The 24,888-nt window shown below is 37.9% G+C and overlaps 1 protein-coding gene across 1 annotated transcript; it reads right to left on the reverse strand.

Annotated features, from left to right (window-relative positions):
* Positions 1-261: 261 nt before the first annotated feature.
* Positions 262-23,034, reverse strand: ATO (splicing factor-like protein). The gene is made up of 12 exons (XM_010268211.3): positions 22,728-23,034; positions 22,507-22,620; positions 22,265-22,369; positions 18,133-18,275; positions 17,905-18,001; positions 12,384-12,548; positions 9,523-9,594; positions 3,822-3,980; positions 3,532-3,609; positions 2,976-3,104; positions 2,327-2,473; positions 262-833 (listed from the first exon to the last, which is right to left on the reverse strand). The coding sequence occupies exons 1-12, from the start codon at positions 22,899-22,901 to the stop codon at positions 687-689; spliced, it is 1,530 nt and encodes a 509-aa protein (XP_010266513.1). The 5' UTR covers positions 22,902-23,034; the 3' UTR covers positions 262-686.
* Between the last annotated feature and the right edge of the window lie 1,854 nt (positions 23,035-24,888).

Below are 24,888 nucleotides of genomic sequence, written 5' to 3' on the forward strand. Positions count from 1 at the left end.
TGTAAATGAAGAGGGAAGAAAATGCATTTGCAATTATAGGGGAAGGAATGAAGTTTGTCATTTTCTTTTCTCCCCTCAAGAAAATTTGAGAAGGGGACGTGTAGAATCATTCCCCCACCGTTTAGCCGGAATCATTAGAAATGGATGCATAAAAAAGATTGAGCTGTGCATGTACAAGTTGATTGGGGTGTCTGCACCTTGAACTGTGCATCTATGGGCTAAAGGGATATCCACTTTGACCAGCTGGACAAGCCAAAATAAGCCGGAGATGAAAATCGTGATAGTGTTTAATATTCACAGTTGCAAGAACTTCTCCAAAATGAATTATTGAAAAGCAGCAACATTTGCATGATACATGGAAATCTCCTCCAGCAATCCTTGTCTGCCGACTGCCATTCCATTTTTCAGTGCAAAACCTAAAGGATGTAAGATAAGCCCCCATCTCCCATCAAAGCAGCTACCAGGGCTAGTTTTTCATCCTCATGTGGAATCTCATAATTAACCCATCATTAGCTTAACAACTGAAATGGGAAACCTCTAAGCTCATAGACTGTGGAAACATGCCTAAAGAATAGGGTAGGAAAAATACATTAAAAAGGTCTAATTGTAATTACTAGTAATTCAAAATTTATACCAAGGACAAGCATGGAAGCCATCTAATTCAAACATATGAGAGACTACCCTTTTTAGATCAGTCCCTGGCGTTGCAGGTCAGTATATGTCTTCTTGTTGTAGATGTTGCCCTCCTTGTCTTCGTATTCCTCTTCCAGGTCTGGTCGCCACTTATTCAATCCTTGCCTTTCTTGTATCTTCTCCCACAGCACTCTCGCTTCCTGCATAATGGATAAATATCCTGTCTTCAATCAGTTTGTTGAACAGATTATGGTAACTTTCGGTTGGGAAGATTCTCTTATTTTTTTATCAGTAATTTGGGAGTGTGCTTCTACATCTAGTATATTCCAATTTCTAGAAAATCGTCAGACACAGAGATGATTATTACATAAGAAATCCTGATACTCTTTCCTTCCCAAAATTTATTTATTTGTACCAATATGTTTTAAAAAACATCTTAAGCCTTCACCCTCAAAGGGAAGCTGAAGAAAAATGTCCCAAGGCTTCCAAAAGCATAAAGCACAAACCTTATACCTTGAGATAACTTGTGTGCTGTCTGTATGCATGTGTATATATGTAAATATGTAAATATGTATGTATATGTATTCATGTATGTAAACTAGTGTAGGAACCCATGCGATGCAAGAGGTTTTATAGAAATTGGTAAGAGATTATGGAAAAGAAAATGTAATTCAAACCAACTAACACAAAATCTTTGATGACCATAAAAGATGATTTTTAAGGGAAAAAATCATAACATATTAATCAAGCATTGTTTTGTAGCATTTGTACAACCTTACTTTTAGCTTCTGCACAACCATTTTATTATTAGAGGTAACTCACTTTAAGTTGATCCAAGTATCTGAGAAAATATCAAATTTGAAAAATAAATTTTGGGGGAAGAGCTCTACCGCTGGAACTAATATTGGGGATGAAACAAGTAGAAGATGTGCTAAACTCAAGGTTACTTGGCGGCTCAATGATTCCTTATCCTACATTGGACTCCCCCTAGGTGGTGGTAACCCCAAGTCTAGCTCCTTCTGGAACTCTGTTTTAGAGAGACTCCTGAAAAATCTAGCCTCTTAAAAGTAAAACCATATTTTGCTGGGAGTTAGCACTGAATTGGTAAAATCAACCTTTGTAAATCTCCTAGTTTATTACATATCAGTATTTAAAATCTCTTGTTCAGTAGTAAAGAGAACTGAGAAGATTATAAAGGACTTTTTGTGGGAACCAAGAGACTCTAAAAAGGATTGTCTAATCAAAAGAAAAGAGGAAAGAGAGTTGGGTTTGAGTAGACTGGTGATTGGAAATACCTTTGTGTTGAGAAATGGTTTTGGCATTTTCCTTTGGACTTTGATAAATTATCATGACGAGAGCTTATGTATGATATGGTATTTTCTAGATGTTCTTTTTTCATGAAAACCATTTTTTGTATCTTGGTCATTTTGTAGTAGGATTTTACATTACAAATACAGTTGGACTTTAATTGCTTATCTCCACCAGTTTAAATTGCTATGGTAATACCTCTCTTTGAATGTGATAGGAGATATAAGTGGTTTTCCAAATGACATGATCAGCCCAATCCCATAGACATGGGATCAACCAACATCAAATAAATCTAAAACAAAATAAGTAATCACCACAAAAAATCTAAAAATAGAACAAATACATTTTACAAGAACAAAATAGAGAGAGAGAGAGAAGAGCATACATTTATAGATGTAATTTCATTGAAGTTCTTGGTGTTTGGAATACCAAGGCAACGCATCCCATGTTGATGGCGCCATTCCTTGAAGTGTCGCTCAAAGGCCCTACGTCCCCAATAACTATGATTCCCACATATCTCGCACTTGAATTCCTGAAAAGCATGTCAAAGAAACTGTGACAAGGTGCTAAATAAAACCATTTATGCTTGCCTGAAAAGCAGGTAAAATTGTGCAAGAAAGCTTAATTATCTTTGGGTGATTGGGTCCTGTAGCTCCAGACCCAACATCCCAGCTAAAAGTCAGCAGCTATCTCCTTTTTAGCTCTCTTCTTGGAATTTTCATGCATATGCATTCAAAGAGGAAGCAATCTAACAGCTAACGTGACAAAGAAACTGTTTTATATAGATATAGCTGTATAGTTCTATACATAAAGTTAGAAACAACAGAAACCCCGTCATCTGAAACAATGAGAGGAAATTAAAGTAATAATGACATGAAGAAATAGTGATTGGAAAATTCTCAGGGAAGAGATTTAGATAAATAGGAACCTTATACCTGCAAAATAGAAATGTAAAACATGAAACAATGTATGATTGGCTACGAACCCATACTAATGGGTTCAGAAGCTCCTTAAACTGGGTAAAGGGGGAATACCTGGCCAAGACCATGAAGCTTATACAACCAGTACGGGATAGGCTTGCCATCCCAACCCATTGGCAACTTGAGAGGATTATAAATTTGCTGCTCCTCTTCATCACTTTCAGTGTCAGCTTGTACCTCTTCCTGCTTCAAATTTGAAGTGTATGTTATTTACCAATGGCAGTGACCAGTGAGCATGAACTAAAAAAATGTGATTCACAACAGTGAGGATCATTAAAGTTTGAACCTTTGATTTTTGATAATCAACCAGAAAAATAACACAATCAGACTACATACCACAAATTACAGATGTATGCAAGCCGGTTACTACAGGCCATAACTAAGAGATTATAGTAAATCAAACAATTCTTCTTTTGTTATTGTTCTTATAAAATATTTTCAGATACAGACAAATAGCATGTAATTGAAGGAACAAGATCAGATGGATGGGAGAATATGGTCAAAGTGAATTTCATCCATGGTCATATTAAAATATGGTCTACAGAAATTTTTCATTTAAGATTTCACAAAGCCCATCACTAAAGTCTCTATCAAGCATAAGTAGCATCACCTCTTCGCGTTCAGCCTCCATTTCCTCATATGTCAAAGCTTGCTTCTTCTCAACATTTTCTTTGGTTTGCATGATTGTCTGCATGGTGACAAATAAAAGAATGATTATTGATATGGGCAGAGACGTCATCCATTATCATAATCATTCACTCTGCATGTATATATGAAGAAATACCCTTATCTAGATGCTAGGTAATATCATTTTCTATGTTAAGTGCATCATGCCAAATTGAAATGAAGTCCTGAAGGAGTGCATACAGGAATTTTCTTAATGAGAGAGAGAGAGAGAACCTCATTTAGCAATTCGCATAGCCGCTTCATCTTTGCCTCCATGAGGGCAATTTCTTTGAAATTGTCCTTCTGTTGGGAAGCTTGTTTTGCACCATTTTTTTCGAGTAAATGTGAGCCTTTAGCAAAATGCTTTTTATCAAGTTTCTCTAGAGGGGTGTGCTGCACAGGAAATAGAAATTTGAAGTATATAGTCATCAGACACAATCCTTTCAAAATTGAGCTTCAGGTAGGTAAGAGAGATTTAACAAGAGCGAAGGGAGAAAACACATCTCCAAAATAATTTCACAAAAAAAAAAAAACATTTCGATTTTACAATAATACAGAGATTCATTCAATTAATAACTAAACCACATTAAAAAGGAAAAACACTAGAAAATTCAATGAGCCATCAGTCATAGAATGGTAATTCATCATCAGTCACAGTGTAGATTATTTGAAACTTCTATGAGCCATCTATAAGCAGTTGGTTCTAGGTTTTACTTTCACATTAAACATGATAAATATTATAAAGAATATCTCTATGAAGTCTTGATATTTCACATTGCAGTTACCAAATTCAAACTGCAAAGTGCTTCTTGTTTAACATTTGGAGTGCATTTCTGTATTTACACTCATGATGCAGTACACATTTTTAATTGGAGCATACAACACTAAGCTTTTTATCAAAAACAAAACATACAGCAGAATTAACATGATTAACTTGGTATTTTATTTTCATTCTGTCCCGGTAATTAATTAGATATTTAGATTCAACAAGAAAATAAAACTAGAATATAAACCACCAAGAAGACAAAAATACCTTAGCATAAGGAAGACATTTCCTACCATAGTTTTAGGAGTTCTGGCTTTTTTGTACAGCTTCTCATTGTATAAAGGACCTTTTCATTAATACAATTATACTTTACCTTTTGCTCAAAAAAAAAATGAATATGATCATTTAACTGGGGTGTATAGGTAATTATGCCCCTTATGGATATTGAATGAGTTGCTGGTAACACACTTTTGGCCTTCAAGGTCAATGCAATTGCATGAAGACCTAAGTTAAAGGACATGTTAGGCAATAGCAACTCTTGAAGCATACTTATCTTATTAATCGCATGCCTTCTAGGGTTTTGGGGTTCAAATCTCCCTTTAGTGTTCTCTTTCCAGACCTTAATGTTTTCTCCATTCCTTTGCAAGTCCTTGGGTGCACTTGCTATGTTCATGTCCCTAGTTTCCAAAGACGTAAGTTTGAACCCAAATCCAGGAAGTGCGTTTTTCTAGGATATGCCTCCACACAGAAAGGTTATTGTTGCTTTCATCCCAGTAGTGGCACTAGTTTTGTTTCTACGGATGTCACTTTTGAAGAGTCAGCTCCTTTTATAGTCATTCCTCTGAGGGGGAGCCCTCTAATGAGTTGTTGGCTTCTCCCCTACCTTTACCAGCTCCTAGTGACTCTTGTGTTGGTCCTTCTTCAGCTCCTTTGGTTCTTGTAGTTAAATCTTTTGGCTCCCCCATTCCTGCACATCCTCCACCTCCCCCTAGTCCTCCTGTGTTCACTACACCTCCTGTTCTTCATACCAACGGCAAAGGCTAAGGCATGGACAGCTTGTTCCCCCATCTCCAAGTAAGCCTCCAACATTTCCAGTCACTGAAGAGAGGACAAGTGCTATACAACCATCACCAGTACCTTCATTCCTAGACCTTAACCTACCCATTGCCATAAGAAAAGGTAAACGGAAATGTATTGCTCACTACATTTCCAAACACCTCTCTTACAATTTGTTGTCCCCTTCCTACTATTCCTTCTTAGCTTCCAGTTCAGCCCAACCTGTCCCTAAGAATGTATTAGAAGCCTTGTCTAGGCCAGAACAGAGGGATGCCATTAGAACTGAGATACTTGGGATATTGTAGACTTGCCTACTGGGAAGGAGCCTGTTGGTTGTTAATGGGCTTACACTATAAAGTATCATGCTAATGGACAAATTGAAAGGTATAAAGCCCACCTTGTTGCCAAGGGATATACTTAGGTCTATGGGATTGATTATATGGAGACCTTTTCTCAAGTGGCTAAGATGACATCTGAGAGGGTTCTGTTGTCTTTAGCAGTGAACTATGATTGGCCTCTTTATTTGTTTGATGTAAAAAATGCCTTCTTGAATGGTGACTTGGCAGAAAAGGTGTATATGTCCCTTTGCCCTGGAATTAGGCCTGTAAGCAGTATTTGAAAATCCAAATTAGAATATGAGATTCGACACAATCGAATCGGATTTGAATATGCATTGATCCGATCCGATAAATATCCGAACTGATTATATATATATATATATATAAATTTACAAAGAAGGTTAATAATGTAAATAACAAAATTTGAGATTCTCCATTTTCATATCTCCTTTCTCATTTCACATTGAATCAAGCAAACATGAAACATTCGAACCTCTGTATCTCTCTCCAGTCTCCATCTCCTTTCAAACCCTAACCCTCCCTTCGTCGTCGCCACCTGAGCAACCACACCGGCTACATCAACGACTGGACGGTCGAGTACCGTTCACCTGCCACCACTCCTCACCCTCTACCTCTCCTCAGTTCTCTCTCGTATCTCATCTAATCATCTTCTCCTCTTTCAAATCTTGATTTAGCATCGCCACTGTCCGAGCAACCGCCATCACCAACAGTAATGTCAGTGACAGTGGTCGAGTGACAGTAGTCTTGATGGCAACCACCATCACCGCCTCACTGGCCACCACTGCCATCACCACCGACCACCATTGCCATCGATAAAATTCGAATCAAATCGAATATATTCGATTTGATAATCGAAATCGAATTCTAATTGAAAGATTTGATATCCGTCGGATATCGAATCGAATTCGAATATTAGTATTCATAATCGGTATCTAGCCTGATTCGATTTGAATTCAATCCATTTACAAGCCTACCTAGAATGTATGTTAAGGAGATGCAAAGTAAGGTGTGTAAATTAAAGAAATCTCTTTATGGATTTAAACAGTCTACTTGTGCTTGGTTTGATAGATTTTGGACTGCACTTATTCAATTTGGTTTACTCAAACACAGCAAAACCATACTCTATTTGTAAAGACGAAAGCTTCTCATGTCACCTTCCTCATTGTATACGTGGATGACATTGTTGTCACAGTAAATTCATGATCTCAAATGCTTCCTTAACTCTAAGTTTGAGATTAAAGATTTGGGGGAGCTGCGGCTTTTCTTAGGCGTTGAGGATGCTAGATCTAAAGAGGGGATTTTCATCTCCCAGCAAAAATATGTGCTGGACCTTCTCACTGAGATTGGAAAACTTGGTGCCAAACCTGCTTCCACTCCTATTGATGTGAATCATAAGCTCTCGGTTGATGATGGAGAGCTCTTGACCGATAGGGGAGTGTTTCAGAAATTGTTGGGGAAACTTCTACACCTATGTATAACACGGCCAAAAATTTCCTATATGTGAGTGTGATTAGCCAGTTTATGCATGCTCCTAGAGACACATATGGCTGCTACAAAAAAGGGTGTTGTGTTATCTAAAGGGAACTCTTGAGAAGGGTATACTCTTTGATGGGCATGGCCATATGAAGTTAGAGGCATATATAGGTGCGACTGGGTAGGTAGTATAGATGACAAACGATCCCCATTGGATTATTGTGCCATGGTTGCTAGAAATATTGTTTCCTGGAGGAGTAAGAAGTATTCTGTTGTTGCTTGACCTTTAGCTAAGGCAGAGTATAGGGCCATGGCCCATGGGTTGTCAAAGTTGTTGTGGCTCATATCTCTCCTAGAAGAGATATGAATAGATTATGATAGGTTGCCGATGTTGTATTGTGATGATTAGACTACCATCAACATTGCTCATAACCCAGTTTAGCATGACAGAACCAAACACATTGAGGTAGACAGACACTTCATATGAGAGTGGCCTCAGGGGAAGTGTGTCTCCCTTTCATGTCTTCATAGGAACAACTAGCAAATATCCTGACCAAGAGAGTTCCTAAGCTCCAACACTATGTAAGCAGGCTATGCATGACTGACATCTATGCTCAGCTTGAGGGGGAGTGTAAAGAAATTAGGCTGAATGGGCCTTAGTTTTGTTCAGTTATTCAGTTATTTTCTTTCTTTTTTTCTGCTGTAGTGAGCTGCCTTTATGGGCCTTAAACACTTTTATTTCTTATGTTCCTTGAGTCAGCCACCTAACTAGGGGAAACCATGTAATTTTCTCTTTTATTTATTTCAGCATATATAACGTGTTTAAGGGATAGAGAGATATACGATTCAGCTCTCTTCTCCTCCCCTTTTCTTCCACTTTCTTCTTTCTCATGAACAGCTTCTTCTTCCTACTTTCTTCATTATTTTTCTTGTTAATTTGTTCTACAATCAAGATATTGTTGGACTTGTTTTCTTCTCATCACATTAGCTACTAAAAGTGATGCATTAGTAGAGAAATAGACAGATTGAAAGTTTCACATGTTGAATTGTTGAGTGGTTGAATATGTTTTATATGTTATGTTTGATTTTGTTTCTATCTTGAATGTGTTTTAAATATTATGTTTATACATTTTAATTTGATCCAATAGACTTTTTAAAACATTTAGTTTCTTTTAACATTTAAGTTTGCATTTTTGGAATTAATACTATTTCTTTTATTTTTCTGATTTTTTATTAAAATTTTCACCTTGCTTGAAAAAGGCATGCACCTCACCTTGCACCTCAGGCACAAAAAGCCCATTGCACTTTTCTTGTGCCTCATGCTTTTTTTTTATTTCTTTTGAAGGGCTACACAACGGGGGGGTAGCCCATCCCCCAATCCAGGTGCAGGTGGGATTCGATCCCAAGTCTAGGTGCCAAAAGCTCCCCCAAGAAAAAAAAAACCACACACACACACTAGGTTATCCATAGAGCCCACCAGGCACCTATGGGACCACCAGGCCTGGTTGATGATCTAATGGAGCCAAATGTATTGATGGTTTCCATTTCAAAAGAAAGAGATAAAAATCTCCTTGAGGTTTTAGGAAGAGCAACTGATGTGTCAGGTGGGTTCACTATCTTGGGCCTTAAGGAAATTGAGTTGGCAAAGCACAGCTAAATCTCCTTGAGGTTTTAGGAAGAGCAACTGATGTGTCAGGTGGGTTCACTATCTTGGGCCTTAAGGAAATTGAGTTGGCAAAGCACAGCTAAAAAGTCTATAAATATGTATCTTTGTAATTGACTAGATGGAGAAAATATGGAATATCAAAATTTAAATTTGGTGATTTATATAGTCTATAAATCATCAAATTTAAAAAGTCTATATCAAAATTTAAATTTAAAAAATCTATAAGAGACTTGATTTAGAAAGTCTGTAAGAGACTCTCCCTCTCTTCTTTTCTTTTTTTTTTAATTATCAATTGCATCATATCTAAGTACTTAGTACAAGTATATCTAGACATCAACTTATTAGTATAGCACTCAAAATGATTTATTAACTACTATGATTTATCACAGAGGATAATAGAGGACTCCTTGGGATAGCACAACCCATATAGTGCTACTCATCATTAAAATTGTAGTTCAAAAGTTTAGTTAGCTTTTTATGCATGCAAGTTGGGATGAAATATTGCTACAGGGCACAAGAAGGCAGGGATGTGGTAAGATTTCGTTGTGGAGAGAGAAGAGTACCATATACATATTTCTTTTTCCTTAATGCAGCTACAATAATTGTATACCTTACCTTTGTAAGAAAAAGCCTTTCTGCACGCTGCTGAACAGTACCACCTGTTTTCAGTCCTAAAGCAGCCAGTGCCTGTCAGAAAACATCACACAATCAACAAAGTGATTATTTAAGATGGAAACTGGTAAAAGTAATAGGATGCTCTAAGGTCTAAAAAATAAAAATATTATAAAAGAAATAAGTTGGTTCAGGGTGATCTTACCATGCTCAAATGCACAAAAATAAAAAAAAAGCTACTATTATCTGACAAAAATAAGAAAATTGCTATTTTATAAGGAATATGAATGTGGTATGACAAGTTTGATGATTAATGTGATTTGGGGTTACCATCTGGTTGACAAGTTTGATGATTCTGGGGGACAACGGGTGTAAAAGACTTTATTAGGAGTTGGTCATCATATGAATCCTGTTAATGATCAGAAGCTGGTGCTGATCAAAAAAAAAAAAAGATCAGAAGCTGGTGGCTCTCTTCATTTCTATTTCCCCTTTTTTTAAGGTGAAGTGTTGAATTATTGATAAAAAAAGGTAAAGTGTTGAATTGCATTAATGGAAAAGCCAATTACATCAGCCCATATACAATGAGAGCAAATAGAGTGGGAAACTGGGAATATACAAAAAGAACTAACGAATCACTCAAAATAAGCCCAGCTTGCAAAGAAAGAAATAAGCTGGACACCCTCAAAAGCTCTTTGTACACCCAACCAGGAGCATAAAAAACCTATAATGTTCTTAACTGAGTCTAAATCTGAACATTTGTTGAAAAAAATGTGACTAGTTCTTTCTTTCCAAAGAGACTAAAAGATAGAAGAAGCCAAAGAACTGATTCCGGTGGGTAAAAATGAACACCAAAACAGGACCAAGCCATTTCTATTCACCTTCAAAACATGTTATAATGTTATATAACCAACCTGACTTTATGAGCTTGATAACTTCACAGAGAGGTCTGATTCTTGGGATGAGCCAAAATGCATCAATGATGGTTGGAATTTTTTTTGGTGGCTAGGGAAGACTAAAGGACCTTGACACAGGAGAATAACTTTAGCTATAACTGGCTTCAGATCCCATCCAGAGGCGTCTTGACACATTTTTGGACCACCTTGATTATTATTATTTTTTTATTGGAAACAGTAACTTCATTAACACAATGTTAAGTACAACTGTCAACCCCTAAACAGGTATTGAGTCCCCAGTAATCTTTATTGCAAAACTACCCAGAACATACCCTCCCTCACAGTCCCTGGTCCACCTTGATTATTAACAAACCCTGTTTCCAGATTCATGTCACGAGACTAAGGGGCTGTTTGATAACAGCTGAAGATGCTGAACTAAAAAACTTATCACTTTGACTTTTAGTGAATAAGACTTTAAGGATGCTATGGGCTCCTTAATGGCTGAAACGGACGTTGGGTAGACCACTATATCCCTGAAAGTTTTATTATTTGATCATTTTAACAGCCCCCAAGTGACAGACTTTCATATCATAAACCTATATCTCTCAGGTCACTTCCAATGCATAGAAATTCAAAGCCTTTCAGGTTAGAGGATAAATAGCTGTTGGACAAAATTTTCATACTTACAGTGCAGAAGTTGAATTTGTTCTCTTTCTCTAGTGCAGAAGTCGAGATACCCCTAGCATCCCAACCAGTCGCCTAGGTTAGCCTTGGTGTCATAGTTGTCAAGGGAACACCTAGGTGATAAGGTGCTTTTAGGGGGTCGCCTCGCCTAAACAACTAAATATTTATATGCAAGACACAGCATAATGTTTTTTATATTTTTATTTTATGTTATTAATAGCAGTACAATATATATCATTAGACTAAATCATCCATATTGTAGGTTTATGGTGCTAATATTATTATTTTTATACTAGTTTCTTTTTATTATTTTCTTATTTGGGTTCAATCGACACACAAGTCGGTGACATAGGAGCCGTTTGATAATGACTGAAGTTGCTGAGACTTACTGCTTTGTCTTTTAGTTGATAAATATATAAATAATAAAACCTTCAGGGGTATATGATCGATCCAATTTCAGTTTCAGCCATTAAGGAACCCACAATCTCCTTAAAAACTTGTTCTTTTTAAGCTTTTTAATTAAGCATCTTCAGCTGTTAGCAGATGGTCCTATAGTCTTTTGAACCCGTTAAGACTTTAAAACCTGAATTGATAATTAAGAAGTAACTTGAAGATTTTATCCAATTCGCTCACAAGGACAATCAATAGGACCTCTTCATCATCATCTTCTTCTTCCTGTGTTTTGTATGCTTTCTTTCCTTTCTTATTTTTCTTCTCATAAATATGTTGGTTTTCTATCTTTTGATATGGGGTTTATGCATATTTCACGAGGATCATGGTAGATATTAGTTAAAGATTACTGCTTATTACTATGAAACCTAGGAAACAACCCTAGGATTTATATTATATATACAAACATATATATTTTATTTTTTTATTTTCAAAAACTCATCGGCTAGGAGCCTGCCTAGACGACTAGGCGACAAGGCACTCCCCTGTCTCCTAGAGCCTTGGTGCCTTGAAAACTATGATCTCAACCAATAGGATCACAGATGACAGTGAACAATCTTCTATTGCTGGAAGGCCCAGATCATGGACCTCTTGACTGTTGTATTATGTATGCTAACATAAAGCATAACAAGTTCATACGCTAAATCTGCAATCTATGACAGAGGGTAATAATGAAAATGCAGAAAAGATATATGCATGCTACACTGATTATGCAGTATACCTTTTTCTATAAATAGATTATGCAGTATACTTGATCCAAAGGGAAGTCTTTCAGGGCATGATAAATTCAACTTAGTATCTAGAAATTTTGAGATGATCAGAAAGAAAACCATTTACCTCCTTCAATTTTTCAGGCCCTACTTCAATTAGTTCCTCCACTGTGCTGTAGTAATCAAGATCTATTACAGTATCCGGAGCTGAAACGTCTCCATTCTCTTGGCCCTTACTTTCCCATCCTTCTACCTTACCATTTGCCCAGAGCTCTTCAAATTCAGTTTCAACCTGCCACAAGCCGATCGGCATCTCAGTGGGAAAGTATAAGACGATGCACTTTGCGGGTCAGAAATCTTAACCAATTGTATAAAAGTATTGACCCCCCCCCCAAAAAAAAAAAGTCAGCTTAGCAAAATATTACACAATTTAAGATGCCTAAATTTGAACATGGAAATAAGCTTACAATCTGGAATTGGATACTCAACCAAGGCTCAGGCGGCTTTTGTTAAAACTGTTTTTCAGCCATTGTTGGGGTCAGTCATTAGACTTTAATATACTGGATGGACTAGATTGTCCATATAAAATTTTAGATATATCAACCATGCACTTCATCTCCTCATTTTGGACACCACACTTATTTCATGATGGAAGTGATATGGTATAGTTTTTCTTTACGAGTAACTATAAATCTTTATTAATTGTTTAAAAGAACAATATGTACAGTGTTGTCTCAGAAACACTCCATCATTTGGCCTAGTTTCACAAGCCACTCAAACTACACGTGCTGTTGTCCTTTACTGGACCAAACCCCAAAAATACACATGTTATACAACTTCCCAATACCAGATAGGGTCAGATTTGCAATGTTACACCCATTTGCATCCCCTTTGTGGTGGAGACCAAACAAAGGGACACAAATGGTTGTAGCATTGGGTTGGGATATTGAAGGAATTTAATTATTATTTTTGAATGGTAACTCTATTCTAAGACGCAAATGGTTGTAGCATTGGGTTGGGACATTGAAGGAATTTAATTATTATTTTTGAATGGTAACTCTATTCTAAGACTACACCTTTAAGGGTATCAATAAGTGTTATTGCATCTGAAAGTTCAAAGTCCCTTAGACCCGCTTCTTAGGCCTAAATCACAAGCTAACCCCTGTTCTAAAGGAGATGCACATCAAGAGAAGACATTTTTTCGCAAGAATAAGAATAATAAGTAAAATTCAGTCCTTCAGGAGTAGCTTGTTTGCAATACCATTTCATTTGCACTGGTAAAAAAAGTATGGAACTGCAAATAAGTTTGTTTTGTTTGCAGTGCAAATGAACTAAAATAGAACTAGTGCAAATAAAAGTGAAGTAGCAAACTGGAATTTAAACTTCTTGATTTTTGCTCACATACATATTGTACTGGTGCAAGTAAAATTGTATTGCAAACAAAACAAGCAGAGAAGTGTCACCCCACCAAATATCTTGCCAAAATTTTATTTTATTACCTGAGAGGACATAAAGTTGAACAAATTGAAAAAAAAAAGGCTTTCCATGGAGAAGCTAAGGATGCTCTCAGGTTCAGCCATGTGTCCCAACCATTAGCTGACACACTGTGAATGATGGAAGAAATGGCTTTCCAGGGTGAAGCTAAGGATGCTCTCAGGTTCAGCTGTGTGTCCCAACTATTAGCTGGCATGCCATGAAATACTTTTGACTACCTCGTGCCACAAGCTGTTTGAGTCCAAAGGGAATCTCCAAAACTAAATGCTCAGAAGTGACAGGATTTTAGGTTTCATTCTTCCCATGTCTGGCCTGCCTTCCTCTTTGATCTTACAAGCAGACTCCTTAATTCCCTTTCTTTCCCTTTCCCTCAGATCTGTGGATCCTTTCTTCCCTCAATTTCTCTCTGTATTTCAACTGGCTTTTTTCTCTTCAGTCTTCAATCTTTATCCACCCCCCACCCAAAAAAAAAATCGTCAGAGTCTACACTTACACACTTGTCATCCCTTGTGCTGGCCATGCAATTCTGTTCTAATTGGCATTTGGCAAACACCAAGAAACCACCAACAGTGAGAAGAAAAATCAATCAAGACTTGGTTTTGGGTTCTTTTTCGTGTTAGTAACAGTCCAAAGTTTTTGGGATTCTAATTTTAATCCCATAATAGTGAAAAAGAGAAGCTCATAAAAAAACTACGACTTTAGCTGGATCTGTGAATGTATTGCGCTTTTTATCTGGTTCATGTTCAATTTTTATGGACGAGAATGAAGATTTCAACTTCAAGCTGTTACAGTTTCAGGCTTAATTTCTAATTTGAGAAGTTTCTCTTCTCCTCCCTCAAGTTGGGATTAGATCTTTTTTTGAAAAGCATTTCTTCAGGCAGTATTTTTTTTCCTATTAACAAATTTATAAAGAAACAAGCTGATCAAAAAATATTATAAAGAAATAATAGAAAATAAGGGTCCTTAGTTACATGCAAGGTTTAAAGTATTGATACACCCTGGTACGCCAGCAAGTGTGTATCGATACTTTGTACCCCATGCTTTTTTTTTTAGTTTTTTGTTTTCAAAATTTCAGTTTTGCATATATGTTTATATTGTTTAATCAATAAAAACATTGGTCTCCTGAAAAGACCTTTAAATAGGTGAAAAAACCTTACATGCAGAAACCACAAGTATAGAAACCCCCAATTTGATTGTCTGAGGTCGAATTGTAGACATAAAATGATAGAGCTTATACAGTGTTTTAAAAGCAAGAGGCGCCAGAAAAGTGCAAAGGCCTTCTAGCCCCAGGGCACAAGGTGCAAGGCAAGACTTGGATGAAACAAGGCACAAATTTATGATTTTTTTCCAAAAAAATAGAATGCTAATACATAAAATAAATATGCAAACCTGAATTTCAAAAGAAATTGAATGAATTAAAAAGCTTATTTGCTCAAATTAAAATACATAAGCATAGCATACAAAACAAATTTGAAGTGAAAGTGAAAGCAAAATATGGATCATACCAAAGTCCATAGAGCACACAAAAATTCAAGCATTGCAGACTCTTAGCATGTTTATCCATCTCCTAATTGCATTACTTAAAGTATTTACTGTGATTTTAGACATCTTGCATTCCTAAACTTAGGTTGCAATTCCTAATACCAGGGTCTCACATTCCTAAACTTAGGTCCCAATTCCTAATACCAGGGTCTCACATTCCTAATTATATATAGGGGTTGTTTTTGTGATTTTGGTCAAAGTTCATTGTATTTTAGGGTTAGGGATCAAATATCAGTTATATGGTTGTTAAGTCTTTAATGAAAAATTTTTAATCTGAGATCCTATCTGCAATAACTAGGGCTGTAGGTAATAATTCTACAGGTCTTTGTTCTTATGTCTTTAAAGAGTTAGCACTTAGAAGAACAATTCAAAGGTGTAAAACATGTAAGAATGTGTAAGGTAACAAAAAAAAAAAAAAAACTGATAAAAGACATGAGCACAGGCCACCTTGCACCTGAAACCCAGGCTTGCACCTCCTGAAAGAGATATCGCCTGGGTTCAAGCAAGGCGCATGACTTAAATGCACCTAGGCATGAACTAGCTTAGTGAGGAGCACATTTATAGATTACAAAAAATTCCTAATTTATAGAAAAGATATGTCAGGGTGGGAGATTCACCCTCATTAAAGCTTCTTTGGCAAACCTGCCCACATACTATCTCTCGACCTTTCGAATGGCAACCAAAATTGCCAACCGGCTTCAAAGGCTTCAAAGAAATTTTCTGTGGGAAGGAAGTGGGGAAAGTGATCTCATCTCGTGAATTGGTCCCAGGTGTGCAAATCTAAGGAGGATGAAGGCTTGGGAATAGGTCATTTGATAGAACAAACACAGCTCTTCTAAGTAAAAGGTTGTGGAGATATCCTCAGGAACCGAATACCCTATGGACTGAGATCATCACCAGCAAGTATGGGAAGCACACCAGCGGTTGGGATTGCAGTTTGCACTTGAACCGGGTCAAGGACATAAACCCTTGGAAAGGTATACTCTCAACCTACCAATTTTTCATTTCCTATATCAGGTATAAAGTGGGAAATGGGGATAAAATAAAATTCTGGACTGATGTATGGCGGGGTGACTCTACCTTGGCTGCATCCTTTCCTCGCCTCTACAGCCTTACCCGAAACAAAGAAGCTCCCATCTCCTTTGTTTTATCCTTATACCAATCTCAGTTCAACTGGAACCTAAACTTTAGAAGACCTTTGAGAGAAAATGAACTTGATGAAATATCTAGATTCTTATACACTCTCCGAGAAGTGTACCTCTCCCCAAATACCACTGACACTCGAGAGTCTGGACCCTACACCCAGCAGGTAAGTTTTCGACTAAGTCCTGCTTCAGGGTTCTAATCCAGGAAGAACAAACAACTGTACATTTCCCTTTCAAGACGGTTTGGTGCACACACATTCCATCCAGAGTTTATTTTTTTGTGTGGGAAGCTAGTCTGAAGAAGATCAACACTTCTGATCTCCTCCAGAAAAAGAACCATGGAAGGTCCTATTTATCCCCACACGTATGCTGTTGTTGCTTAAAAGCCAGGGAATCAGCCAATCATATTCTGATCCGCTGTGACGAAACTAGAAAATTCTGGATTTTCTTTCTCAATCTTTTCAATTATAGTTGGACTTTCCCTGAACATGTGAATAGACTGTATCAGACAATGGACAGCAAGAGGGTTAAGCAAAAGAGGAAGGACTCTATGGCATTCTGTAGCACATGCTATCCTTTGGAGCATCTGGGAAGAGAGAAATAGTCACATTTTCAACAACAGAAAAAGAAACTATGAGGAGCTCTTGTCTATCATTTCCTTTAGAAGTTGCCTTTGGACTTCCAACTCAGTTTTTTAAAGGAGTTCCCTTTTCTGATTTTCAAAGAAATGCTGCATACTTCTTGTTTTCTAAACATCAGTCCTTATCACCCCCCTCCCCCAGTCTTCTGTTGCGGAAGGGGAGATAACCATGTACTTTGATGTAAGTGCGTTTAGAAACCCAGGTGCAGCAGGAATTGGTGGAATTTTCAGAAGAAGAGATGGTACAGTTAATTGGGTTTTCAGTGGACCGATTGGGATAGCCTCTTCAATGAAGGCTGAAATCATGGCAGCACTAACTGGAACCAGGATTGCAAGAGATTTGGGCTATCAGAACATTCTCATAAAAGGAGATGCAGCAAATACCATCAAGTGGTTAGCTGACCCAGGCAGTGGTCGATGGGCTTTAGCTCATTTCTTGGCTGAAGCTAGAGATATCCTCTCTAACTTAAATGCACAGTTGGGTTGGATCCCTAGGGAGCTAAACTCTGATGCGGATGGCCTTGCAAAAGCTGGTGCTTACAGGGATTTCTTGTTTAGTGATAGCTTTCTTCCTACTTAACCTTTGAGTTGTAGTGTCTGTCTTTCTTTGTACATCTTCTTATGTACCTCCAGGTTCATTAATAAAGTTACCATCTTTTTCAAAAATAAACTAGGAGTGATAAAACTTACATGCTTCATGTATTAATGCATCTGAAGTTCTGAACAAAATGGGCACATACAAAACTGGCAGAGAGAGAGAGAGAGATGGAGAATCACATCAAAGGAGTGATAAAGGTGTCAGAAAAGGAGGAACAATAAGATTAGACCTTTGAAAACATTTTATCAAGATCCTGCAAAGGCTCCCTCCGCTGAAAAAAATATATTAAATACTCCAAAAGATGCTCTAAATACTCCTTGTACTGCCTGCAGAAACGGGACACATAAGATTAAAAGAAGAAAAAAAATTATAAAAAAAAAAAACTAGGGATTAAAGTGAAGTCTTACCTAGTCAGCTAACTAGAGAAACTTTTTCTACCAAAAAATGAAAAGCTTACCTTGTCAGTTTCAGGTTGCAAGGGATTTTATCAGGCTGTGAAAACACATCCAGATAAGCAGAGTACTCAATTGCCTCTCCAAACTTAGAATTTACATACTCATTGTATAATTCATGCATGTCCAAGTACCGCCCAAAAGCCTCCTGCAAATTAACCCCATACATATTACAACTTTAATAAAGGAAGTTAAAAATTCAATCAAATATCTGTGATATAGGATAGAAAGGGGAAATGTCCCACTAGGGTGCACATGGTGGGTAAAGAAAGAATTTAGATTTGGCACCAAACAAACTTCAAATTTCATTCCTCTTCTAAAAATTCAAATAGAACTATATGTTTTTTTTTCATTAACAATGACTATTCAACATAAAGGCCTTTACATCTTACCAGGAAAAAGAGCTGCTTTTACAAACTCCAATTTTCAATTAGGAAATTGACCAAAAACAATTTACTAGGATAAACATAACTAACACACAAGATACTCAAACAAGATCATAAACTCTTAATAAATTTAACAACCCACTTAATCCAACTACAGCTTTTTTTTCTTGGTTCTTGGGGCTATACTACAGGGGTAGGCCATCCCTATCCCCATAGCCCCCAACCCTGTGACAATGGGAAATGATCCCACGCCTCTACTATAACCAACCAGAGACTGTATCAACCAAGCCACCATCAGTTCGTGGGGCTACTGCAGCTAAACAAACCAAAAACAACTCCAGGAGAACCCATATATAGAAAGACTAAAACCTTGTCACCTTTGGCGGAGATCTGTTCTTATTCCTCCTCCTCTGTGGTGTCCTCTCCGGCGAGGGCTCTTTCTGCTGGTTGATCTCCCTACTCAAACCTTCCACTCCCTCCTCGATTGCACCCTCTAATCCCAATGAATCTCCCCCAGTCCCTTCAATGACTTCTTGGTTCGATTCACTTAGCCAATTCGGAACAAATAAAGGTGATGGGCCACCCCCTTCTCGGCCCACCCTAACTAGATCCCTTAGTAGGTGGGGTCGAATCCCATTTGGGTCACCCGAATGGTGATTTTCCTCAGATTCAAATACTCGCATTAACCTCTCCTCTCCTTACCCCTCCCCCCTTTGGTCCTCTCCCGTTGGCCTCTCCTCCATTTGATAACCAAACTTTAAACCCTCTCTAGATGGCAAACGGTTGAAGTCTTTAGACACTCCAAAAGAGCTTCTCTAAAGCCACATTTGAAATTCCCGCCTGACCTTGTAGAGCATTCAAATTTTGAACCTCGCTCCCAATCTGACCATTCACTGTAGAGACAATTGGACGGTCAGGAGCTACATGTTGTTTACTAGTCTCGACAAAAGTGCCCAACCGAAGCTCCTAAGGACATGTCTCTCTTACGGATCACTAGTTGTTCATCTCCTTCCTCTCTGACATCCCCTCAGAGTTGCCGCTCTCCTCCACCTCCTCTTCGATCACTACTGTTTTGCTTGCTTCTTAACCAATCTCTTTGCCTTCACCGTTGGCCTTCTCTCTTGCTAGATCCAAACCTAGAATGATGTCTCTCCCACCATAATCTCTATCTTTTATGGAATCACCCCCACCTCTTACCTTGATAAGAACCCATTCACACGTTTTTAGTTCCTTTGCAAAGTTGCCTATGACTAGGAAACCCCAACATAGGTCACCAATCCCCTGTTCCCCTTCATAACACTAGGACACCACCACCTCTTACCTTGATAAAAACCCATTCACACGTTTTTAGTTCCTTTGCAAAGTTGCCTATGACTAGGAAACCCCAACATAGGTCACCAATCCCCTGTTCCCCTTCATAACACTAGGACACCACAACAACAAAGGCTGACTAAAGACTTTAATCCAAATTTCCTTTAGCGAGTAAATCTCCCCCTTCTCTGATAAGAAATATCCAACACTCACTACCCACCAACCGATCACCAAACAGTTTTGCCCCATCCTACATGGTCCTTGTCACAATACCCATGCCGCCTCTTCTCTCGTCGGGAAAATGAATAAGTACAAATTTTCAATCATCTTTTTTACTCTCACACCTCCACCTCACCCCAAACTCTCACTACCTACCTCTCAACTTCATCCATCCTTACCCCTTTCTCAAAGCAACCAACTAGGCAGCCCATCAAGAAGTCCCTTCTTGCATTCACCCTACTTCCTCTATTTCTAGAAACAATTGTTCTCCATCTCTTCTTTTTTTTTATCAATAATTCTCCATCTCTTCTCAGAAAGGTATCTCCGAACCGAACCCTGACCATGCCCCTACCACCATTGTGTTCCTATAGGAGAATTTTTTTCTTACATTTGAACCAAACCTTCTAGGGTTATACCAAGATTCCACCACCCATCTTCTTCCCAGACACTAGGGTTTCTAAATCTCCCTCTAAACACCACTAGACTTCCACCAAACTCCCCCCGAACAAGAGCTACTACATCACCATACTTCATCATCACAGTTTGTCATCGTAACCTCTGTTTTTTAGGTAGGAAAATATATTGTGATCTTGTTCCAATTGTTGCCATGAATTGTTGAACTTTGCTACAATTCCCTCTACCCAATTTATGCATTTTGAGTTCATTGTAGAAACCCTAATTATTGAAGAAAAGGACGACTTCTTTACAGAATTGCAAAGAGAGACAAACTAGGGCTTTTGATTTTCTACCTCATTGTCGTGCACTCCCCCTACTTCTCACCCTCCTTTTCCCTGGCTCTGGCTTCCAAAGTAAAGAACCTATAACTTCAACTTTTCAAAATTCTAAAAGCTCTCTTATAAGACTCTTCAAGCTATCTTGAGTCTTTAAGTAATCCCATTCCCATAATACTAATAAAAATGAAAATAGCTTTCAAAAAACTCAAAGTAGTGAAAATTCAAATGACCCTAAATCACAAATTGCCACTAGTGTATGAATATTCCATAGATTCTTTTCTTTTTCCACGCGTGCATCAATGCCATTACTTGTTCAATGTGCAGATGAATGTCTCAGCAAGGAATACTGGGCAACATAAAGGTAGAGGCAGATTCCATTAGTTGTGGCAAGCAAGTTGATATAAAACAGCATAGGCCCTTGGATTCGTAAACATACAATAAGGGAGAAGAAAGGGGGGCATTTGGAGTAACCTTCAAATGGACAAGAAAATTAGACAACAGTTTGGCTAATACATTGGCAAGACAAGGGAGTGAATAGGAATCATTTGTATTGGGAGTAACTTTCCAAGGGGAATGTTTGTAATTTGAAAATTAAAAATCAGATGTATTGGAGTGTGTGGCATTTGCTTGCCTATATGGGGTGCTTGAAACACTCCTGTATATAACTATATATTAACATCATTCCTTTTTATAAATGTAAGAAATTAGCGAGTTACTAATAAAAAAAGGAATACTGGAGAAAGAAGGGTAAGGGGAAAAGACAGGAATTCTCAACTAAGATTCATCCTATCAAGAAAAAATGTGAAACCAAGAAGCCATTTTACATTAAATTCCCATGGGCTTGCACTACAATTTTGTTAAAACGCTTAAAGGGTAGTAAATGGGAGAACATTTTGGCAAATGTGATGGAAATTGGTGAACAGAAGTTGATGATTCTGAATGTTAGTGTGCAAAACTCCAAAATACTATTAAGAATCACATTTTTACGAACTTACAACAATGATTTTGGTTGAGAAGTGTTCGGTGAAACTGAAACCTCCCTAAAAATTCTGAGAAACCTTGTTTCCCATGTGACAAAATGGGTGGTATATGCAGCAAAAAAATTTGTGGTTTTCCTTATATTAAGAAAATTTACAAAGAGGGAGAAACAGTAAAGGGTTCCAGAGTATGTTTGAACACTTTGAAAGCCAAGGCATTGCATCCCCAGTTCTGCACCCCCAATTTCAACCATTTTAATTTTGAGAACTTACACTTCATATTTCAATTAACTAAAATGCTGGATAAATTTGACAAACCATTCGTGCCTACTAAGAAGATCAGCAATAAACCTAACAGCAATGATAATTATGAAAACCGTAAAGTACAATCTCCCTGTCATGCAATAAAAATTTCACAAAAAAAAAGTTAGAAGTTTAGAAACAATTACAGAAGACACACAGATGGAGAGAGAGAGAGAGAGAGAGAGAGAGAGAGAGAGAGAGAGAGACCTCCCCACTGAACTCAATGTACGGTTCTTCTTTGAGCAATTCCTCATATTGCTCAGCTGCGTCAACAACATGCGCAACTGGATGGCGTCTATGATACTCACGAATCTGCAAAATAGAAAAGGAAAGACTCCAGAGGCTGAAAAATCTTATATAGAAATGCGATTCATTTTCCTAGTAACGATAGGAAATTAAGCGAAAAAACGAGGAGGATAAGAAATTCATCTGCAAGTACGAACTCATGCCTCTTTGAGTCTGTCATAAAACGCGCTAAACACATTGGTTCCAGTAGCTGTTTGACCCCCGAGAGCGGCAATTTCATCCTTCCTCGCGTTATCTTTATCTTCGTAGATTTCAATCTGCAAGCATTTAGAATTATAGAATTTCAAAACAAAATTGTTTGAAAGGACGATAACATAAAGATTGATTATCTTCCCAGAAATCGAAGACAGAACGAGAGAGTTACGAGCTTTTCAGTTGTGGAGGTGATCGTATCGATCATGTTTCGGACTCGGTGGTTCTGGAACAAGCGTTCCTTGTTCGAGGCCGGCTCGCGCTGAAGATCCTTCACTATGAGACGTTCGAAACGCTCCACTTCCTCGTGAGCCGCCCTCGTCACTTCTAACAGAGTCGAAGACATCCTCACGACTCGACTCGAACGACTAGGGTTCAGTCACAGACTCACAGCTAGCAGAGAAAGGATATACGTTCGGAGGTGGAAGAGAGGGTTTTAGCAAAATGAGCTTTTTTTCTGAAGGAAACAAGAGAAAAGGCGTTCTTTCGTCCGAACTCTTTTCTAAAACTAGAGCACCGCCGTCGGAGTTCAAATCAGCCACCCACAAGATTGTCCCTACAACGTCTCACAGCATATCTCCGCCGTATATTAGAAACATCTCTCGATGATCATTTCTGATATTATCATCGGGAGATATTCTCAATACACGGAGGGGATGTCCTATTGGACGTTGTGGGGAGTAATCATGTGGGGGGCTGATTTGATCTCCCGCCATCGCCCAATCATCCAAAAATCGAGCACGGTCGACTCGCTTCAACGTAACCGTACATACGGAATATGGGTCGGCCATGGTCGTTTGGGTGGGCTTATCGGCCGTTGAACTTAATCCAATCATCATTGATTCCGATCGGACGGTGTTAACGAGGTGAGGCTTTTCTTCCTGATAGTTTGTCTCGATTAATAATTCAAAACAAATGTAATAAAATAATACTAAGATAAATTATAAATACAATATAATGTTAATATTAATTATAATTAAAAGGGAAAATGAATTAGGATAGGAGTGCAACTTGTTCGGGCCTAATCCGAGCCCGATTGAAGCTTTAACACGGGCTGGACTTGGATTTTTATTCCTCAATTTGGGTCTCGGTCTAAAACCCCAGTGTTTTTGTTTAGCTGGGCCTAACGCTTAGGAAGCCCTATAAGCTTAGCCCAACCCTAACTTAGCCCAAATCTGGCCTAATTTCTTTACATACATACTTTATTCATGCCCTCTACCATATGGCTCGGCTACATGAATCTTGTTTTGTCAATCTATTTTATTTAAAACCAAATACACACATAAAATCAGTCCTATAAAATAGACCCAAAGAAATACCAATTATTAATCAGTCTTAGCCTCAATTACAACTTGGAACTTCATTTTTTGATAATAATATAACTTTAACAAAAACTAAAAATGAGTGTAAATAGTAAGTGTTTACATGACATAGATATCATCGAGGTGCACAATTTAAGTGGGTTGGATTGGGATTTAAGGTCAATGCAGGCCCACACCCTATGATTTGGGCGTAAGGCCTGATCTTGAACTAAGCCTCATTTGGCCAACTTGAGCCCAGGCCGAACTAAAACTTGATAGTTGACACACTTGGGTTGGGCTTAGGCCTGGTAGGTTAGTTAGGCTTATTTGGCCCCAAATGTATTAAAAAAAATAATGCCTGTCTCAAACCATACTCAACCCATTGACAGTTCTAATTCATCTGCCAAGCGTAGACAATGGCCCATCTCAGGCAATTATATAGAATCTCCGGGTCTCTTGACAACAAAATTTATTCCAACACCCTACCAACATGATCTGATACCACACATCTCATGCGTGGTGGGCCTAGACTCATGGTAAAATGTGTAGTGTCGGATCATGTTGGTAGTGTTGGAACATGTTTTGTTTGCAGGAAATCCCAATTCTGAAGTGTGTGACAATATTTACATGGCAATTTTTGAAAACTCAGGGCTAGCTTTTCGAATTAATTTGGGACATTGAATCAAACAGTTCGGATTTGCTCCTTACAAAGGGCTTTTCACACCAGCCTTACAGCACTTTGAGTCACACATCTGAAACATTTTCATAAGTTATTATTTACGGGGAGATGTTTCCAATACATGACTATAAGCCTGCAACGTGCTATGAGGTTGGTATGAGACATACTCTGTGAGAAGCAAATCCAAATTTCAAATCAAATAGGATTTATAGGAGGAATGAACTTTCATGCCAGGCAATTCACGTGTTAAAATTTGTTACTGAAATATAGAAAATAAGTGCTAAGTATGGGCCTTTTTTGGATATTGCTTTGAAATATTGCATGCGATTTCAACCATAGGGTTTAAAGTTTGG

This window comes from Nelumbo nucifera, chromosome 3, assembly GCF_055504915.1.
Source record: "Nelumbo nucifera cultivar China Antique chromosome 3, China Antique-T2T, whole genome shotgun sequence".
Taxonomy (NCBI): Eukaryota; Viridiplantae; Streptophyta; class Magnoliopsida; order Proteales; family Nelumbonaceae; genus Nelumbo; species Nelumbo nucifera.

Excerpts from the sequence above, each read along its gene's own strand:
- ATO (XM_010268211.3), bottom strand. The coding sequence starts at position 22,901 with ATGTCTTCGACTCTGTTAGAAGTGACGAGGGCGGCTCACGAGGAAGTG. Across the intron at positions 22,621-22,727 it reads CCTCCACAACTGAAAAGCTC|ATTGAAATCTACGAAGATAA; the intron begins GTAACTCTCTCG and ends AAATGCTTGCAG. Across the intron at positions 18,002-18,132 it reads TGCAACCTGAAACTGACAAG|GCAGTACAAGGAGTATTTAG; the intron begins GTAAGCTTTTCA and ends CCGTTTCTGCAG.